This window comes from Amphiprion ocellaris, chromosome 17, assembly GCF_022539595.1.
Source record: "Amphiprion ocellaris isolate individual 3 ecotype Okinawa chromosome 17, ASM2253959v1, whole genome shotgun sequence".
NCBI lineage: Eukaryota > Metazoa > Chordata > Actinopteri > Pomacentridae > Amphiprion > Amphiprion ocellaris.
The window spans coordinates 30,635,693-30,653,068 of NC_072782.1; the positions used below are offsets into that span (position 1 = coordinate 30,635,693).

A 17,376-nucleotide genomic window follows, 5' to 3' on the forward strand; every position below is an offset into this window, starting at 1 on the left:
CATGACAAGAAGACTTTTTAAATCCTGAAGGAAGATCTTTAGGTTACAGTACCTTTATAAAAATGCTATTTTAATGTTTTCCTGATGTTCTGTCTTCAAGAAAGTGTTTTGACAAACCCAAATACAGACCATAATCTTCTTACAAATACCAAAATACACACATTGATACAATAAAGAGACTTAAAACATGGGTTGAGCCAATTGGAAATACGATTTGGATGTAAGAACTGATCAGGACGACTAACTCTGTTCCAATCTGGGCCAGTAGGAAAATAAAATTCCTCCCAGCTGTTACAATAAAGATAACTGTAGAGTTAAAGGTCCATGTTTCCCTCATCTGTCCATCTATTATCTCATCCAGTTTCAAACTTTTCATCAGTTTCTATTTGTTTTTTGCACATTAGGAAGAAACAGTGAGCCAAAAACAATGAAAAAAACAGTGAGATGGTTGACCTAGTTGTCACATATGGTTTGTTTGCCAGTAAATATAAGGTTACTAATCTCACTGGACAGTTAGAACACATCTAGAACTGCTTTTAATCTTTAAGAAACAGAATGAAAACAGCCCTGAGGTTCAATACCAATCATCTTTAGGGTTTTATATGTCAATGAAACATTAATTGCAAAGACAGATTCACATTTTTTCCATCTACAATTCAAGAAATACGCAAAAAAAGTCACAAACTGTTCCAGTCCTGCACTGCATTTTAGCTTATCTTCTGCCAGAAATGGGTTTATGATTTCTGTTATCCATCTGTGTGTCTCAGGTTTTAATTCTATTAAATATAAATCAGAGCTAATTAACTCTAGAAATGTACCATGGAGAGCCAGAACTGTCCAGGCTGTGAGTAGAAGCCACAGTAGAGAGGACTTGGAGGATCTGGGATGTAGATGGGTGGTAGTTCTTCCTCCTCCTCCTCCTCCTCTTCTTCTTGTTCTGCTTCCTGCTGCTTCGATTCTTCCAGTCTCTCTTCTCTCTGTTTCTTCTTCACAGCTTGACGTCTTGCGATTTCCTCGTCTCTCTGAAACACACAAACACCAATCCCTCAAACGTTTCCGGTCAAATCAAGCTGCAGTCTCTAGTAGACAACAAACCAAACACACAGTATAATGTGTAAAAACATGTGTATTTAACAGGTTTAATAGGTTCAGACCTTGATTCTGGATTTGATGCTCTTGAACCTGAAGGATCTTCTGGGTAAATCCACCAGCTGGAAGGTTTTTGTTGGTTTCTGGGCGTCTGGATCAGGACTGTGGACTTCGACTACGTGGCCGCTCTGACACAGGACCAGCAGCCGGTTTTCACTCTACAAAAAGGTAAAAACAAGGTTAAATTAAATCTGTATAGGCTTGATTTCTTGGGTAAACTACAGATCTGAGGCTGAGCTTACGTGGGAGTGAGGCGACCACTCCATCGCCTGCACCGGCCCCGGAACATGGATGAAACCGATGGGGTTGTATGTGATGCCGACGGTGAAGAAGAACACGGTGGAGTCTGAACTCTGAGCAGGAAGTCGACGAAGATGAAGGCAAAAACAAAACTATCTATTAATAAAGTGTCAGCAGCTTTTTGCCAAACTCATCTTGCAGCATTTTCCGCATCTCTACCTTTGTCCAGATGTCACATAAAATGGACAAAAAATGAATCTCTGGATGAAATATTTGCCAGTAAAACTGACATTCAACAATCTTAACTGAGTTCAAGATGACATAAGATAAGCCTTTATTAATTTAAATTGCTGCAGCTACAAAGAGGATATAAGAAATGTGTAGGAACACGAGTAGAAAATAAAAATGAGCAAAATTACACATAAGTTCTGTTGATATTGTACAGATTCTTCCATGTGTGGAAATTCAGATATAGCAGGTTCCAGTGAATGTGGAAATAACAATATTATAAATATTTACACACTGAAAATCAATGATATTGCACAGATTCTTCCCTGTAGTGCATTAATACTGATATTGCACAGATTATCATGTATATATAGAGCAGATAATATTGTACAGTGCAGTTTTAAATGTACAAAACATTCATAATGCACAGGTTTTAATGTGAAATCTAGAGTGATAAAAATGACACCAGACTGCAGAGATTTTCACACATTCTAACATTAATCTGGACATAAAATCTTTGTGCTTCAGAGTAAACAGACTTCTGAATGATACAAAAAGAAATGTTCCAAGTTGTGTTTTTACTGAGGAAATTTCTCAACACTTGAATTAGGAAGCATTAACAGCAAAGGACAAGAACATTTACACAACAACTGCATGTTCTAGTATTTTGTATGTGGATTATTTGAAATTTGATGTGTGGGACGTAAAATGTCCTCCAGTTCTGGAATGACCTGATTACTAACAATCCTTAAACTGGAAGGCTCTCTGGAAGTACAACAATCTAAGAAACTTCCAAAGTCCAGACTGACAACAACTGCTGCTAAAACTATTTCAAAGCTATGATTTCTGGATTCTGGTGCAATGCTGAAGTAACAGATAGTTTCTTCCTGTGGGTTAGTGTGTGTTTGTCCTGACTCCTACAGGGATAAACACTCTTACCCCGGTGGCCAGGATTTCTCCGTTTCGCTCGTAGGCGATGGCGGTTACAGGAGCATTGTGGGGTTTGAAGGCCTGTTTGAGGCGCAGCTTGGAGTCTCCTTCAGGGTTTCGATCGCTGATATGAAGCCTCTGAGCAGCGCAGAGCTCCAGCAATCGAACCACTCCGTCCTCAAAACCTGCAGCCAGTAAACCTCCAGTCTGGTTCACCTGAAGACAAACGCCACAGCTGCAGAAGTTAAAGTCCGTCCTCTGATTTCTGTGAGAGAATGATTCATTTTTCAGGTTTACCAGCGGTGGAGCCCAGCGGAGAGCAGTTCCTCCCTGATTGAAGCGACTGCTGGTCACTTCTCTTTTGGACACAAAGTCAAAAACTCTGACTGAACCTGGAGAACGTGGACAGAAACATGCATGGTGATGGTTATAGTGTGTATTTGTACAATGTATGCATGCAGGTGTAAATGAACTCACGGTCCAGAGTGGTTGTAGCCATCAGGTGGGATTTCTTGGACACATCCAGGCCTTGGATCGACCCGGAGTGGAAGGAAAACAGACACTCAGGATCAGGACTCTGCAGAAAGGATTATAGGAAGATTCACTGGACCAGCAAAATGTTTATTACAACAATGTCCTTTTCTATTGTATGTAGAATAGACAATATTCCATCCATATTAGAATGTTTTCCTCAATATTTTGTGCAACAGCAGCTCCAGTATTAACATTTCATTTTCCTGTGCAATACATGGCCATACATTATGGAATATTTCATTTTTCTGATGCAATATGTCAATTTAATGTGCAGTACTTCATTTTTCTGGCACAATATGTCCATTTCTTGTGTAGCATCTCAATTTAATGTGCAACATTTCATTTTCTGCTGCAGCATTTTAAATTAATATGCAGTATTACACTTTTCTAGTGCAATATTTCATTTTTGTGGTGAAATATTTCAATTTAAGATGCAGTATTACACTTTTTTTAGTACAATATTACATTTTTCTAGTGTAATATCTCAGTTTCATGTTAAATATTTCATTTTTCTGGTACAATATTTCAGTTTCTTGTGCATCATCTCAATTTAATGTGCAGTAGTTCATTTTTCTGCTGCAGTATTTTAATATGCAGTATTACACTTTTGTAGTGCAATATTTAATTTTTTTGTTGTAATATCGCAATTTAATATACAATATTTCCTTTTTCTGGCACAATATTTAAACCTAATGTGCAATATTTCAATTTCATGTGCAATATTAAATTTTTCTGCTGTAATATCTCAATTTATACTATATATATATATATATATATATATATATATATATATATATATATATATATATATATATATATATATATAAAAAAATGAAACGATAACTTTATTGAACAGTTTTTTGTCCTAATTAATCAACAGTTTGTCCAGTTAAATATATTGGACATGTGGGCCGTGAATCTTAAATGTAACATCTACATAACGTCTCTATAAAAACCAAAATAACAGTGTAGAAAGTCACCGTGTTGGTGAATGAAAGGTCCAGTTTCCAGATGGCTCCACTGGAATCCTACAAAGCACACAGCAGAGACTTCAGGATGGAGGTGATGCTGCATCATGTATTAAAAACATTCTAATGTAGTGAGTTTTTGAGCTGTGACCTGAGCGAACCAGACGAAGGAGTCGGTCGTGGAGCTTCTGATCATGGAGGACAGACAGACGTTGTGACCGACCACCATCTCATTGGTCGGTTCCACCTCCATCCTGCTGCTGACGCTGTTACTGTCAGCTGAGTTGATCTCCTCAAAGTCCCAGCCCTGCAGGGAGGGTTACAAAGTGACACTGGATTTAAAAATATAGCTTTAAGACCCGAGAAAGATAATTACACTGGGAAATACTGAAGTAGTTAAATAAAACAATATACAAATGTAGCTTCAAGCAGCAATGAAGAGGTGGAGTAGTTCAGCAGGAAGCAGTTGCCATCTCAGAAAATAACAAATCTTTCTGTAGCAGCTTTTTAAAACTGGAGTTACAAAGTGATTTACAAAATATTAATATACATTAGACATTGGATAAAACAGTAAAAGAGATAAAACATTAGCAATAAAACAGTGCAACCCTAAAACAGGTCTGCTGCACGACAATTTTTGATTTGTGTGTAGCTTTTTTTTATCATTAACCCTCCTGTTGTTCATTTCCAGGCACCAAAAAATATTGTTTCCTTGTTTGAAAAAATACAAAATATTCAGGAAAAAAATTCCTCAAATTCCTAAAAATTTGCAAAAACTTCAGAAAATTCCAATAATTGCTTCCATAAAAGTTTTATTTTAAAAAAAAAAAAAAAAAGCCCCAAATTTGGCAAGAATATTCTTGTAAATATTTTCAAAAAATGAGAAAAATCTTCCAAAAAAAAATTCCTAAAAATATCTGATATATATTACATATATATCAGTAAAACTTCTTATGTTTTCTTTAAGAACATTCACAAATAAAAAATCAACCAAAATCCAGCAAAAAATAATAAATAATAATAATAAATTTTATTTATAAAGCGCTTTTCCAAAAGCTCAAAGACGCTGTACATAAAATACAATAAGATAGAACAAAACAGATAATTAAAATCAGTAGATAGTAAACAAGTTCAAGATAAAATCCAGAATCACTTAAGGAAAGCAGATCTAAAAAGGTGAGTCTTTAAAAGGGATTTAAATGTGGTGAGGTTGGTGCAGTCACGGAGGGCATGGGGGAGTGAGTTCCAGAGTGTGGGGGCGGCAATGGCGAAGGCTCTGTCCCCCCAATGTCGCCGGCTGGTCCTGTGCGGGATGGAAAGGAGGTTTGTGTGGGAGGAACGGAGATTCCTGGGGGGGGTGTAGGGGAGGAGCAAATCGGTAAGGTAAGAGGGGGCTAGATTATGGATGGACTTGAAGGTGAGGAGAAGCAGTTTGTACTGGATGCGGTGTGAAATGGGGAGCCAATGGAGGTTCCGCAGGACGGGTGTGATATGGTCGTGAGAACAGGTTCGGGTGAGGAGTCGGGCAGCAGAGTTTTGAATGAGTTGAAGTTTATTGAGAACTTTGGAGGTGGAGCCGAAGAGAACGCTATTGCAGTAGTCAAGGCGGGAAGTGACGAAGGCATGAATGAGGGTTTCAGCGGCTGAGAAGGAGAGGAAGGGGCGGAGACGGGCGACGTTGCGGAGATGGAAATAGGCAGTTTTGGTGATCTGATTAATGTGGGGTTCAAAAGTGAGGTTGCTGTCAAATATCACACCGAGGTTGCGGATGTGAGCAGAAGGAGATAGGGTGGTGTTATCAATGGTAATGGGGGGGTGGGGAAATGGAGTGAGTGATTTAGGTCCGATAAGGATGAGATCAGTCTTGTCACAGTTTAGCAGGAGAAAATTTTTCCTCATCCAGGATTTAATGTCGGCCAGGCAGCTGGAGAGAGAGGGGAGGGTGGTGGTGGCGGTGGTGTTGGTGGAGATGTAGAGTTGGATATCGTCGGCGTAGCAATGGAAGTGTAGGTTGTGGCGGCGGATGATGTTGCCGAGGGGGAGGAGGTACAGGATAAAGAGGAGGGGGCCAAGTACTGATCCTTGAGGGACACCATGGGACAGGGGGGCGGTGGGTGATGTGCAGTTGTTGACCTTGATGAATTGTTGTCGATTAGTGAGATATGATGTGAACCAGGTGAGGGCGGTGCCGGTGATGTTAATGGAGGATTGAAGGCGGGACAGGAGGATGGAGTGATTGATTGTGTCAAATGCTGCAGAGAGGTCGAGAAGAATGAGGATGGTGACTTGTCCAGAGTCTGAGGAGAGGAGGAGATCATTGGTGACCTTGAGGAGAGCAGTTTCAGTGCTGTGATGAGAGCGGAATCCGGATTGAAAGGTTTCATACAGGTTGTTGGAGGTGAGGTGAGTTTTCAACTGGGCAGCGACGACACGTTCTAATGTTTTGGATATGAAGGGGAGATTGGAGATGGGCCGGAAGTTGTGAGGGGAGGTTGGATCCAAACCAGGTTTTTTGAGGATGGGGGAGACAGAGGCGAGCTTGAGGGGTGAGGGGACACAGCCAGTACTGAGGGAAGTGTTGATGATGTTAGAGATGAGGGGGGCGATAACAGGGAGGCAGTTTTTGAGGAGGGCAGTGGGGATGGGGTCCAGGCAGGATGTGGAGTTTTTAGTTCCAGTGATGAATTTGGGCAGGTCCAGGGGGGAAACGGGCGAGAAGTGGGCCAGGGGGGGAAAGTTCAGAGGGTTTGGTGGAGGAGAGGGGGGATCAAGTGAAGTGGGAGAGGTGACAAGGCTGCTGTGGATGGAGATGATTTTGTTATGAAAAAAAGAGAGGAATAGGTTGCATTTGTCAGTGGTGAACGAGTTTGAGACTGTGTCCGGGGGGGCAAGGAGTTTATTGACAGTTGAGAAGAGGGATTTGGGGTTGTTGGAGCTGGTATTGATCAGGTCAGAGTAGAAAGTGGACCGTGCAGATTTCAGGGCGTCTTTGTATTGTTGGAGGAAGTCGGAGTAGGCTTGGCGGTGAACTGTCAGGTTTGTTTTCTTGACAAGACGTTCTAGCTGTCGTTTATGGGCTTTCATGAGGTGGAGTTCAGGGGTGTACCATGGAGCAGAGTGGGAGAAAGTAACTAATTTGGATTTGAGGGGAGCAAGCTGATCAAGACAGGAAGAGAGAGTATGATTGTAGTGGTTGATGAGGTCAGTGGGGTTATTGATTGACGGGGGAGGGGAGACGGACAATGCAGTGGTCAGTGAGGCGGAGAATACAGAGGGGGAGAGTGATCTGGTGTTTCTAAAAAAGATTGTCCGTTTTTCCTTGGGCAGGGGGGTGGGGAGGCTGATGTCCATAGTTATTGCTAGGTGGTCAGAGATGGAGAGATGACAGCTGGAGATATTTAGGACTGTAAGACCAGAGGAGCAAACCAGATCGAGGATGTGTCCATGGTTGTGGGTGGGGAAATTGACAAGCTGGGTGAGGTTGAGTGATTGTAGGAGATCTAGGAAGTCAGAGGCAGATTTACTGTGAAGGTTGTCCATGTGAAAGTTGAAGTCACCAAGGATGAGGACTGACGGAGATGTAGCTAATAGCTGGGTGGCAAAGTGGGAAAAGTCAGGGAGAAATGAGGGGTTTGGTTTAGGTGGGCGGTAAATGATAGCAGTGACCATTGGGGTGGGACCGGGTGATTTAAAAACAAGGTGTTCAAAGGAGGGGGAGGCAGGGATGGAAAGTGGGATGGTTGTGAAGACCTGTTTGTGGATGACTGCGATGCCGCCTCCTCGACCTTCTGGGCGGGGTGAGTTGAGGTACGTGTATCCGGAGGGGGTGGCTTGGTTGAGTGGGTAGAAGTCCAGTGGTTTGTGCCATGTTTCGGTTAGACAGAGGAAGTCCAGTTTATTGTCCAGGATGAATAATTGTAGAATGGGGCCTTTGCTGGTGACGGAGCGGGTGTTGAAGAGGGCAAAGTTCAGGTGAAGTGTGGATGTGTGATTAGGGGAGGGCTTCTGGGGACAAGGCTGTGAGGTCCGTGGAAGTGGGCGAAGGTTAGCAAAATGGCAGTTTCTGAGGGAGGGCTGCCGAGGTTGTCTGAAGCTGATGATGGTGGGGATTTGGCAGCTTGTTGAATTCTGGTACTGCGGGGGTGACGGGCAAGGGGAGCCAGAGGGGGGAGGCAGTGGGTGTGCTGGAGGGGAAGATGGGGGGAGTTCCAGGTGGGGACAGAGGGGGGCGCTGTAGCTGGGAGGCGGTTCAGTGGAGCGTGAAGAAGAGATGGATGTAAACACTGGCACTAGTCAGTCTGAAGTGTGGACGGTGTATTGGATATTTGAGATTAAAAGTGATCTGCCGGACCTGTTTGGATGGATGCCATCACTGTTAAAATATTCTGGCCTGTTCCAGAAACAGTTAAAATTGTCAATAAAGTTAATTCTGCTGGCACGGCAGAACGAGCTAATCCAGGTGTTCAGGCTGAGCAGTCTGCTGAAGCGCTCAGAGTTGTTGTTTACCGTTGGTAGGGGCCCGCTAATAAAAATAGACTTTCCGCAGTCTTTCAGTAAGTCCGTCAGATTTTGAAAATCACGTTTTGTCTGCTCAGACTGGGGGCGCGCTGTGTCGTTGCAGCCGACGTGAAGGATAACGCGGTGTACAGAGGAGGGGAGTGAGCGGAGAACGGAAGGAATTTTAACAGCGATGTCAGCAGCTGTAGCACCGGGGAATGACAGTGTGATAGCGTTAAAGAACCTGATGCCTCTCATGATACTGTCGCCAATGATGAGCGTAGAGGGGGCGAAGAGTGGGGCAAGTGGTGGACGGGAGGTTGTGAACTTACGGGAGAGGTGGCGTGGAGGGCTTCCGGCTGAGGTTGCGTCGGGGCTGGTGTGCAGAGGAGCCGCCGCGGGTGCCAGCTGTCCCTGTGGCTCGGTGTCGGTAAGGGTGGAGGTGATGGTGGAGCGATGGAAACGCGGCGATGAGGAGTCTACAAACTCGGGTTGTAGACAGCTGCCATGATGGTCCAAGTCTTTGCCGACGGACCCGGCGGAGTGGCGGCGAACCGCGTCCCGCAGCAGACGTCGTCGGGAGGTTGCGGAGGATATCCGGGTTTGGGACCGCTGGATTTGTTGCTCTCCGGAGGAGGACCGAGTGCTGCCGGTCGCCCGCGGAGGGGAGACCCTGCCGGTGGAGCCAGGCTGAGCCCGGGGGCCACCGCACGTTTGCGCGGAGGTGGTCTTTGCGCCGGCGTCCAGCGGCGACCGGGAAGTAGCCGCCCCCGATGAGGAGGCCGGCCGATCCGCAGCGTTGGACGTCGGGGGGTCCAGAGCCTTTGGCGGTCCGTCGTCTGTTCGGATGGGAGCCGCAGAGGCTCCGGCAGCTGGCAGGTTGGAGGAAGAGGAGGCGTCGCCGCCGATCAGCGTCGCCGCCGGGTTGGCGGGCCGGGGCTTGGCCGGTAGGGACAGAGCCGCAAAGCTGATGAGATTTGGTCGGGCCGGGGAGACGGTGTGGTCGTTGCGGCTGCTTTTGCCACGAATGACGACCTCGGACCAGGATGGATGTCGGTTCGGGGTTGAACAGGACGAGGGCCGGGGGCTGACGGGGACCCACGGGAGGGTGTCATGGAGGGAGGACTGGACTGAAGCGAGGTAGCGGGACTGCTTGCAGGCGACGTTCATGTAAGAGGTGAGTATATCTGATTTGATTTTTAGCTCCTCAGTTAGACGACGGATGTCAGCCTTCAGGCGGGTGATGGTTGTGTTGGCTGCATCTAGTTCAGAGGTGTGGGGGGGGGCAGACAAGGAAGTGGTGTCCGGTGAAGAGTCCCTGGCTGTGTCCGCCATGTCCCTGGCTTCCGAAAACTAAACAGTGAACTAGGATTGTTACTGTGGTGCTATAAAGCCCTTATCTGCTGCTGTTTGCATCCAAACACTGTAACACTGAAACACACCGACGTGTTGAGCCACCGCAGCTAGTTAGCCGCTGCTGATAGCACTGTCCGTTAGCAGTTAGCTGCGGTTAGCCTCTGACCGGCGAAGTCTGAAAGTTCTTTACAAGGTGGTTTACGCTCAAAGTCTTTTCATCAGAAGGTGTAGCTTTGTACAAAAATAAAAATCTGTCAAAAGTCTGTCACGGCAGGACAAGGAGTTTGTCTCGCTGCGACTAATAATAATGTGGGAGCGGGAGCCCGACAAAACACGTCCTTGTACACTAGTACACAGACTGTGATCAGAGAGTCCCATGATTTTGCTAAAAAATGCTAAAAAAATTCCCAAAAATGTTGAAAATGTGGAGATCAGAAGTTTCACTGTGAAAATATTTTTTTTTCTCCACATTTTCAAACTTTAAAATGGGTCAATTTTGACCCACAGGACAAACACGAGGGTTAACTATGATTATTTAAAATGGTACCTGTGAAATTTTCAATGAATATATCTTTATTTATTTGTTTATTTATAGTTGCACATTGATTCATTTTCTGCATGTTTGTTTGCACATTGGAATTTAATACTTTTCATGATGGCTTGTTTTTTGTTTTTTGCACATATTTCTGCTCAACTGTAATCAGACATTGTTTGATCTACTTGTCCAGTATTACAGATCTATATAAACAGATTTATCTTTAATAGTTCCTGAGATTTTGTAGTTCAAACAGCCTCAAATTTTAATGTGTGAAAAGTCCTGCTGCAATTTTTTTAATTAATTGCTGTAGGAAAGTATTTGACATATCAAGCTAAAATTTCACAGATATCTTTATAGATATCCATATTTTATACTATGAAATTTTGGGATAGTCATGCAGAAATTGTTCTAAAAATGTGTTGATTTGAGAGTAAATGATCCCATAGCAACTGGATCTGCTAAAGTTAAAAGCATGACAGTAAGAACCCTCAGGAAAATCCTCTTTTTGCTTATTGCTGTGGTCAAATGAACTCCAGGAAGGTGTGGACAAGTTGATCAAATTATCAAAGGAATTACAGAAAAGAACTAACATTACTACAGTGAGGTCAAAAAACAACAAAAAAATACACCCATATTGAAAAGATTGATTTACTTTTTGTAATATTTATAGAAAAACTATAGAACTCTGTTCAGCTATTTTAGGAAATTACTTTTCCTTTGTGAAATATGAAACTCTAAATCATTATCCCTTTAGGACCATTGGTTTACTTCTGTTACGTAAAGCAAATGATGAAATTATTCAATGAAAATCTTATGTGTCCATTCCTATATTTATAGGAACAGTCAACATCTCATATTATGCATTATACTGCAGATAAAATCATAAATCCTAATATCTTTGGCCACAGAACTCTGTATAAATACACCTCTATAGAACGTGATAATTTTTTAGGGATAAAAACTGCTGCTTTCTGAAGATATTTAGTCACAGGAGATGGATAGATGTTTATTGTATGTTTTGAAAAATTCATGAGAAAACCTTGAGGACTTCTTCTGAAAGTGATGAATTTTTAGGTGTGTTATTTTACAGTGACTTTTACCCGGATCACTCCATCAGAACCGAACGTCATCAGCTGTCCGTCCTCCAGAGCGAACGGCTGAACCGACCCGGTGTGGCAGCTCCGTCCATCTTTACAGCAGATCTCCACCTTGATGGTGTTTCCATCCCATAGCAGCAGGTTTCCCCAGTCGGTGCCTGACACCACCTGGCAGGAAGGAAGGACTTAGACAAGCAACTAGCAGTTCTTTTCTTACAGAGGATGTTTAAATAAAACAGATATTTGGAAGGTCAAACTTGATCCTGAACAACAACAAAAACATCCAGATGGTTGCTTGAAAAGATGCAAATCTAAGCAATACATGCTGAAAAATGGAAAGATCTAGATAATCTTAACAACTGAGGAAGACCATATGACTTCATCAAAAGCTCCTGCAGGTCTATTGTGTGGTTGGAACAAAAATAACTTTCATTTGGGGTTACACTGTTCCCAAACCTTAACGTGTAGATTTATGTCATCTTGTTGTCACTGATGCAGCAATTTGCCATTTATTATTCATTGCAACATATTTTAGGTTTTGTGAGATAACACAAATCAATAATGGCAACAAATCAAGCTAAAATGAAAATAGAAACATCCTAAATTTGGAAAATTACCAAACTAATATATGTTTTAGCCATAGTGGTGGCGACTGGACTCCAGGTTAATTCATCTGTCAACATTAAAATAATGTATAAAACACTGGATGGTTCACTACGACATGACATTTTCTATACATGTTTAATATCAACACAAGATGAATCATGATAACTTTGGTGACTTTTCATTAATTGCCATCAACAGGTCAATATTTTTATGAACATTTTGAAATCTAAATACCAACAAAGCTAATAGCATTCCCAAAAACTAGTGCTAATTATCAAACTATACCAACACACTACACTAAGATAATCAACACTGTTCCTGATAACTATTAGCATGTTAGCATTCTCATGTGATCATGTTAGCATGCTAATGTTATCATGTAGCTAAGTGCTGCTGTGTTTTGTCTGTTTGTGTTGTTAGATGTATTTCCAGGTTTTCCTGTCTTGTGTATAAATCCAAACTGTCAGAACAGCAGAGTACAGACCTTTCCATCAGGAAGTTCCATGAAGCCCTCAATATCTGTTGCCACAGTTTTGCCAAAATGTCCCATAACCCCTTGCAGTTTAAGACCTGTGAATGTGGTAGTAATTTTCCAGAACCTGACAAACAGAACGAGAGAAGTTTTTTATATGCTCTGAAAAAAATATATCTTTATTATCATCATTATTTCTCAGACTGTTTCATGTTTTCATGTTGGAGCTTTGTGCTGGACTATTTCTTGGTCTTGAGCAGTGATTTCCTGGAGGCACTTCTAATTACCCAGCACCATTTTGGTACTAATAGGACTCCAGGAAGTAAGTGAGTTGGCCTACAAATAGTCCAGCACATGAACCCAATATAAAGTGCCTCACAAAAACTTCATCCCCCTTGAAATATTCTCCTTTAATTGCTTTTCAACAATGAATTATGATTGATTTCAGTTGGTCAAATGCATGTGTGAGACTATGAAGTCAACTGGAAGAAGGTTCTTGGGTGGATGAGACTAAAATTGAGCTTTTTGGTCATCACACTAGACTCTAAATGTGTCATCAAAAACACCCTGCCTCCATGGTGAGGAATGGTGGTGGCGGCATCATGATCAAGGGGGATCATGCTTTTACTATTGTAGCTAATGTACTGTTAAAACAGTTCAGTGTCCCAGTTTAAAAAGCTTCTAAAATCTCAAGTATACTCTTTTCTAATATTTAATGTGCTTTTTTTGTAAAGCACCTTGTAAATCCAGCTCTGAAAGGTGTTAAGTGCTAAAGACATAAAATATTTTATCATATAAGGCGGTTGCAACATTTTCAGGTTCAGCACTCAGTACGTTGTTTACTTGATGTGTGCGGATCCTGAGGATGTGAGCAGTCCTGGGTTATACGAGGAGAAGCCGACTCTGTAGACGTCCTGAGAAACAGCCTTGCAGCTCAGCATCACCTCCTCCTGTTTCCACTCCCACAGTGTCAGCATGTAGTCAGGTGAACCTCCAACACTGGCCAGCAGGCTGCCGTCATGGTTAAAGTCCACGAAGCTGTACTCGAGCTCTGTACCTCCTACAGACGGGAAGGTTAAAACACTAGCACCTAATAATGTAAAGTAAAAACTGTGGAGAAGGTCAGTGAGTTCACCTCTGAGGATTCGGTACGGTCTTAATGAAGGATATTCATACACAATGATGTTGGGCTGGTTTCCTTTCTCTGCGACGACAAAGTACTTCCTGCTTGGGTGTACCTTTAAAACACAGAAACACAAAAATATAAAGATGTTTTTGTGCTTTTTAACACAGATTGTCCTTCAAAGGGCTTGTTAAGAAGTTAAAACTAAAACATTTTTATGATGCAAAGTACGGTGGTGGCAGTATCATGAAATGAAGCATGGTGGTGGCACCATCATGGTGTGAAGCATGGTGGTGGCAGCATCATAAAGTGAAGCATGGTGTTGGCAGCATCATAAAGTGACGCATGGTGGTGGCAGCATCATAAAGTGACGCATGGTGGTGGCAGCATCATGATGTGAAGCATGGTGGTGGCAGCATCATAATGTGAAGCATGGTGGTGGCAGTATCATGAAATGAAGCATGGTGGTGGCACCATCATGGTGTGAAGCATGGTGGTGGCAGCATCATAAAGTGAAGCATGGTGGTGGCAGCATCATAAAGTGACGCATGGTGGTGGCAGCATCATGGCATGAAGCATGGTGGTGGCAGCATCATAAAGTGAAGCATGGTGGTGGCAGCATCATGGCATGAAGCATGGTGGTGGCAGCATCATGATGTGAAGCATGGTGGTGGCAGTATCATGAAATGAAGCATGGTGGTGGCACCATCATGGCATGAAGCATGGTGGTGGCAGCATCATGATGTGAAGCATGGTGGTGGCAGCATCATGGCATGAAGCATGGTGGTGGCATCATCATGATGTGAAGCATGGTGGTGGCAGCATCATGATGTGAATCATGGTGGTGGCAGCATCATGGCATGAAGCATGGTGGTGGCAGCATCATGATGTGAATCATGGTGGTGGCAGCATCATAATGTGAAGCATGGTGGTGGCAGCATCATGATGTGAAGCATGGTGGTGGCAGCATCATAATGTGAAGCATGATGGTGGCAGCATCATGATGTGAAGCATGGTGGTGGCAGCATCATGATGTGAAGCATGGTGGTGGCAGCATCATGGCATGAAGCATGGTGGTGGCATCATCATGATGTGAAGCATGGTGGTGGCATCATCATGATGTGAAGCATGGTGGTGGCAGCATCATGATGTGAAGCATGGTGGTGGCAGCATCATGATGTGAAGCATGGTGGTGGCAGCATCATGGCATGAAGCATGGTGGTGGCATCATCATGATGTGAAGCATGGTGGTGGCAGCATCATGGCATGAAGCATGGTGGTGGCAGCATCATAATGTGAAGCATGGTGGTGGCAGCATCATGATGTGAAGCATGGTGGTGGCAGCATCATGATGTGAAGCATGGTGGTGGCAGCATCACGACACTCCAGTACTTCCTCAGTATAAATCTACCTAAATATTACAGCTTTAAGGTTCCAGGTGTGTGTTTCTTCACCTACACATCTCACAGTTTGTCAGTTTTCTCACCCCGATGCAGCCGATTCCTCCTCCGCTGAAGGATCTCAGATATTTCTGCTCCTCTGTGAAAACGTCCAGAAGAACCAGAAGGTTTCCTGCTACAAACATCAGAGTTCTGTCATCCAGCAGCTTCAGGTTTGACCTGCGGCTGCTGTCGTAACCGAAGGAGTGACTGAATACAGGACGGATTAAGGATTCGTATCATTTGTATGATTATAACTGAGGATCGTCCCTGTGATGGATGTTTATTTATTTCTGATCATCATGAGAGAAAGTGAGAAGTGAAATGTTTTTCATTAAGGATACGAGAGGTGCAGGAGGTGTTCTGGGATTTCAGACTCGGGTGTGATGGACGGTTTGGAGTGAAGTTCCTCGTATTTGTAGTAAAAGTTTGCAGGAAGCTGCTGTTTTTCAGATTCTCCTCCAGCCTCCTGCTGCATCTCTGGGTCTCCAGAATCACATCCTGAAGAGGAGGAAACACGTGAAAGGAGGTTGTAGTCACTCATTATTCAAGTTGTGAATTATCCACTTGAAAAAGCAAATTTGTGTCACGACAAAGATCACAAAACACAGCAGGTAACGTAAGTATTGAACCACTGCTGTCAAGTAGAGACTGTCTTTCAGTAAAATTGCTTTTCTCCATAATTTTACATCACTTTCGAGGCAAAAGTTATTATTCTTGATTTTTCTTCTTCAACTCTCTTCACACCTCTGCTGGTATTTCAGCTGTTTTCTGTCTTCAGCAGTTCCAGTTTAACTCAAAAGCTCAACTAGTTTTACTGCTGACATGTCAACTGTCTTCATCTTCATTTTTCAGCTCAAACTAGACATGTTTTTATTGTTCAGACTTCAACTAACATGTCAAAAGTTTATATATCTTTACTCATTAACTGACAATGTGTCAGCTACAACCTGAACTGCCATAATGTGTTTTTTCTTCAGCTTAAATTTCTGTTTGGGCTGAACTATTAATCAAAATGTAGTGTCAAAATCCTCATTTCTGACATGCTGTTTGGAGACTATAACAATTTCCACCTTTGGTTTGCCAGTTGTACAACTTATATAGCTTCAATATGTCTGTTTGCCTCACGTTTGTATGCATTTAGACTCTGATGAAGACAGTTTAGTCCTGAAATGTTGCTTCAGTCAATGTATTCAGAGCACACATTTAAAATAAAGCTTCTGAAGCTTATTTCAGCATTTTAACTGCCATTTTAGCTTCACCCGGGAGCTATTTTTATTTCTACTGCCACTTCAACTTTACCATTAACTATTACAGTATATAAAATATTTGTAATGTGTCTTTTAAATGTACATTTATAGGCATGAGGTAGTACACTTCTATTTCATTCATCAGTTTGTAGTTGTTTGCATTCTTACTATGTAAATAGTTTTTAATGAGAATTTACCTTCAGTGTTTTCCTCTGAAGCCTCTTCAGTAACAGAAACTGTGTTTTCGTCAGACATTTCTGCTGCTGGATCATCCGCTGCTCTGACTTTAAATCTGTAAAATAAACAGAAGATCATATTATTGAAATGATTTCCATCTTGACCAAACTGATGCTAAACTTTGAACGTAAAAACAAAACGAAATACAAAGTTATCAGCTCTATTTCCAATTCTTTTGCATCAATATAACATAAAATATTTAAGATAAAGTATTTTACCGATAATATCGACTGATTTTAACGTTTGTTACCGTCTAGATTTGGCTGTAATTTCGCCTCAAGTCTGTTTCAGTGTGTTGCCAGGCAACAAGGAAGCCACGTCGCCGCAGAGCCTCATGGGTAATGTAGTTCTCTACCCGAGCTGCTTCAGCCGACATCAGACGCTCACTAAAATTAACTACACCTGCGAATTCTAATAAAATAGTAACGAGATAAAGGAAATTGGTCGAAATCAACTTTATAATTGAAGTATATTAATAATTAAGAAGTGCTAATTCGGTGTTTTACTGCTCTGTCCCTTTAAATGTCAGTTGTAAACAAACATGACCGCTTTAGAATCGCGAAAAAAAGTGACAGAAACGGAGAGAAATAAACAGAAACCGAAATACTTTGTCGCCGCTATGCTGCTAAACTCCTAAACCGATTACTATATTTAAATTTAATGATCTATAAACGGTAAAAATTGACGTTACGCCGCTGTGTTGCGATATAAA

At 42.5% G+C, this 17,376-nt stretch overlaps 1 protein-coding gene across 1 annotated transcript in view; it reads right to left on the reverse strand.

Annotated features, from left to right (window-relative positions):
- LOC111581311 (cilia- and flagella-associated protein 44) overlaps window positions 1–17,372 on the reverse strand; it is a 33,565-nt gene extending 16,193 nt beyond the window's left edge. The window contains exons 1-16 of the mRNA XM_055019416.1: window positions 16,883–17,372; window positions 16,625–16,719; window positions 15,522–15,678; window positions 15,225–15,387; window positions 13,751–13,853; window positions 13,459–13,675; window positions 12,628–12,742; window positions 11,541–11,705; window positions 4,201–4,356; window positions 4,062–4,109; window positions 3,025–3,124; window positions 2,845–2,939; window positions 2,557–2,763; window positions 1,392–1,502; window positions 1,155–1,307; window positions 819–1,022 (exon numbers count right to left, since the gene is read on the reverse strand). Coding sequence (XP_054875391.1) covers window positions 819–1,022; window positions 1,155–1,307; window positions 1,392–1,502; window positions 2,557–2,763; window positions 2,845–2,939; window positions 3,025–3,124; window positions 4,062–4,109; window positions 4,201–4,356; window positions 11,541–11,705; window positions 12,628–12,742; window positions 13,459–13,675; window positions 13,751–13,853; window positions 15,225–15,387; window positions 15,522–15,678; window positions 16,625–16,682 — 2,052 coding nt within the window. The 5' untranslated portion in view covers window positions 16,683–16,719; window positions 16,883–17,372. The remainder of the gene's footprint in view (window positions 1–818; window positions 1,023–1,154; window positions 1,308–1,391; window positions 1,503–2,556; window positions 2,764–2,844; window positions 2,940–3,024; window positions 3,125–4,061; window positions 4,110–4,200; window positions 4,357–11,540; window positions 11,706–12,627; window positions 12,743–13,458; window positions 13,676–13,750; window positions 13,854–15,224; window positions 15,388–15,521; window positions 15,679–16,624; window positions 16,720–16,882) is intronic.
- Between the last annotated feature and the right edge of the window lie 4 nt (window positions 17,373–17,376).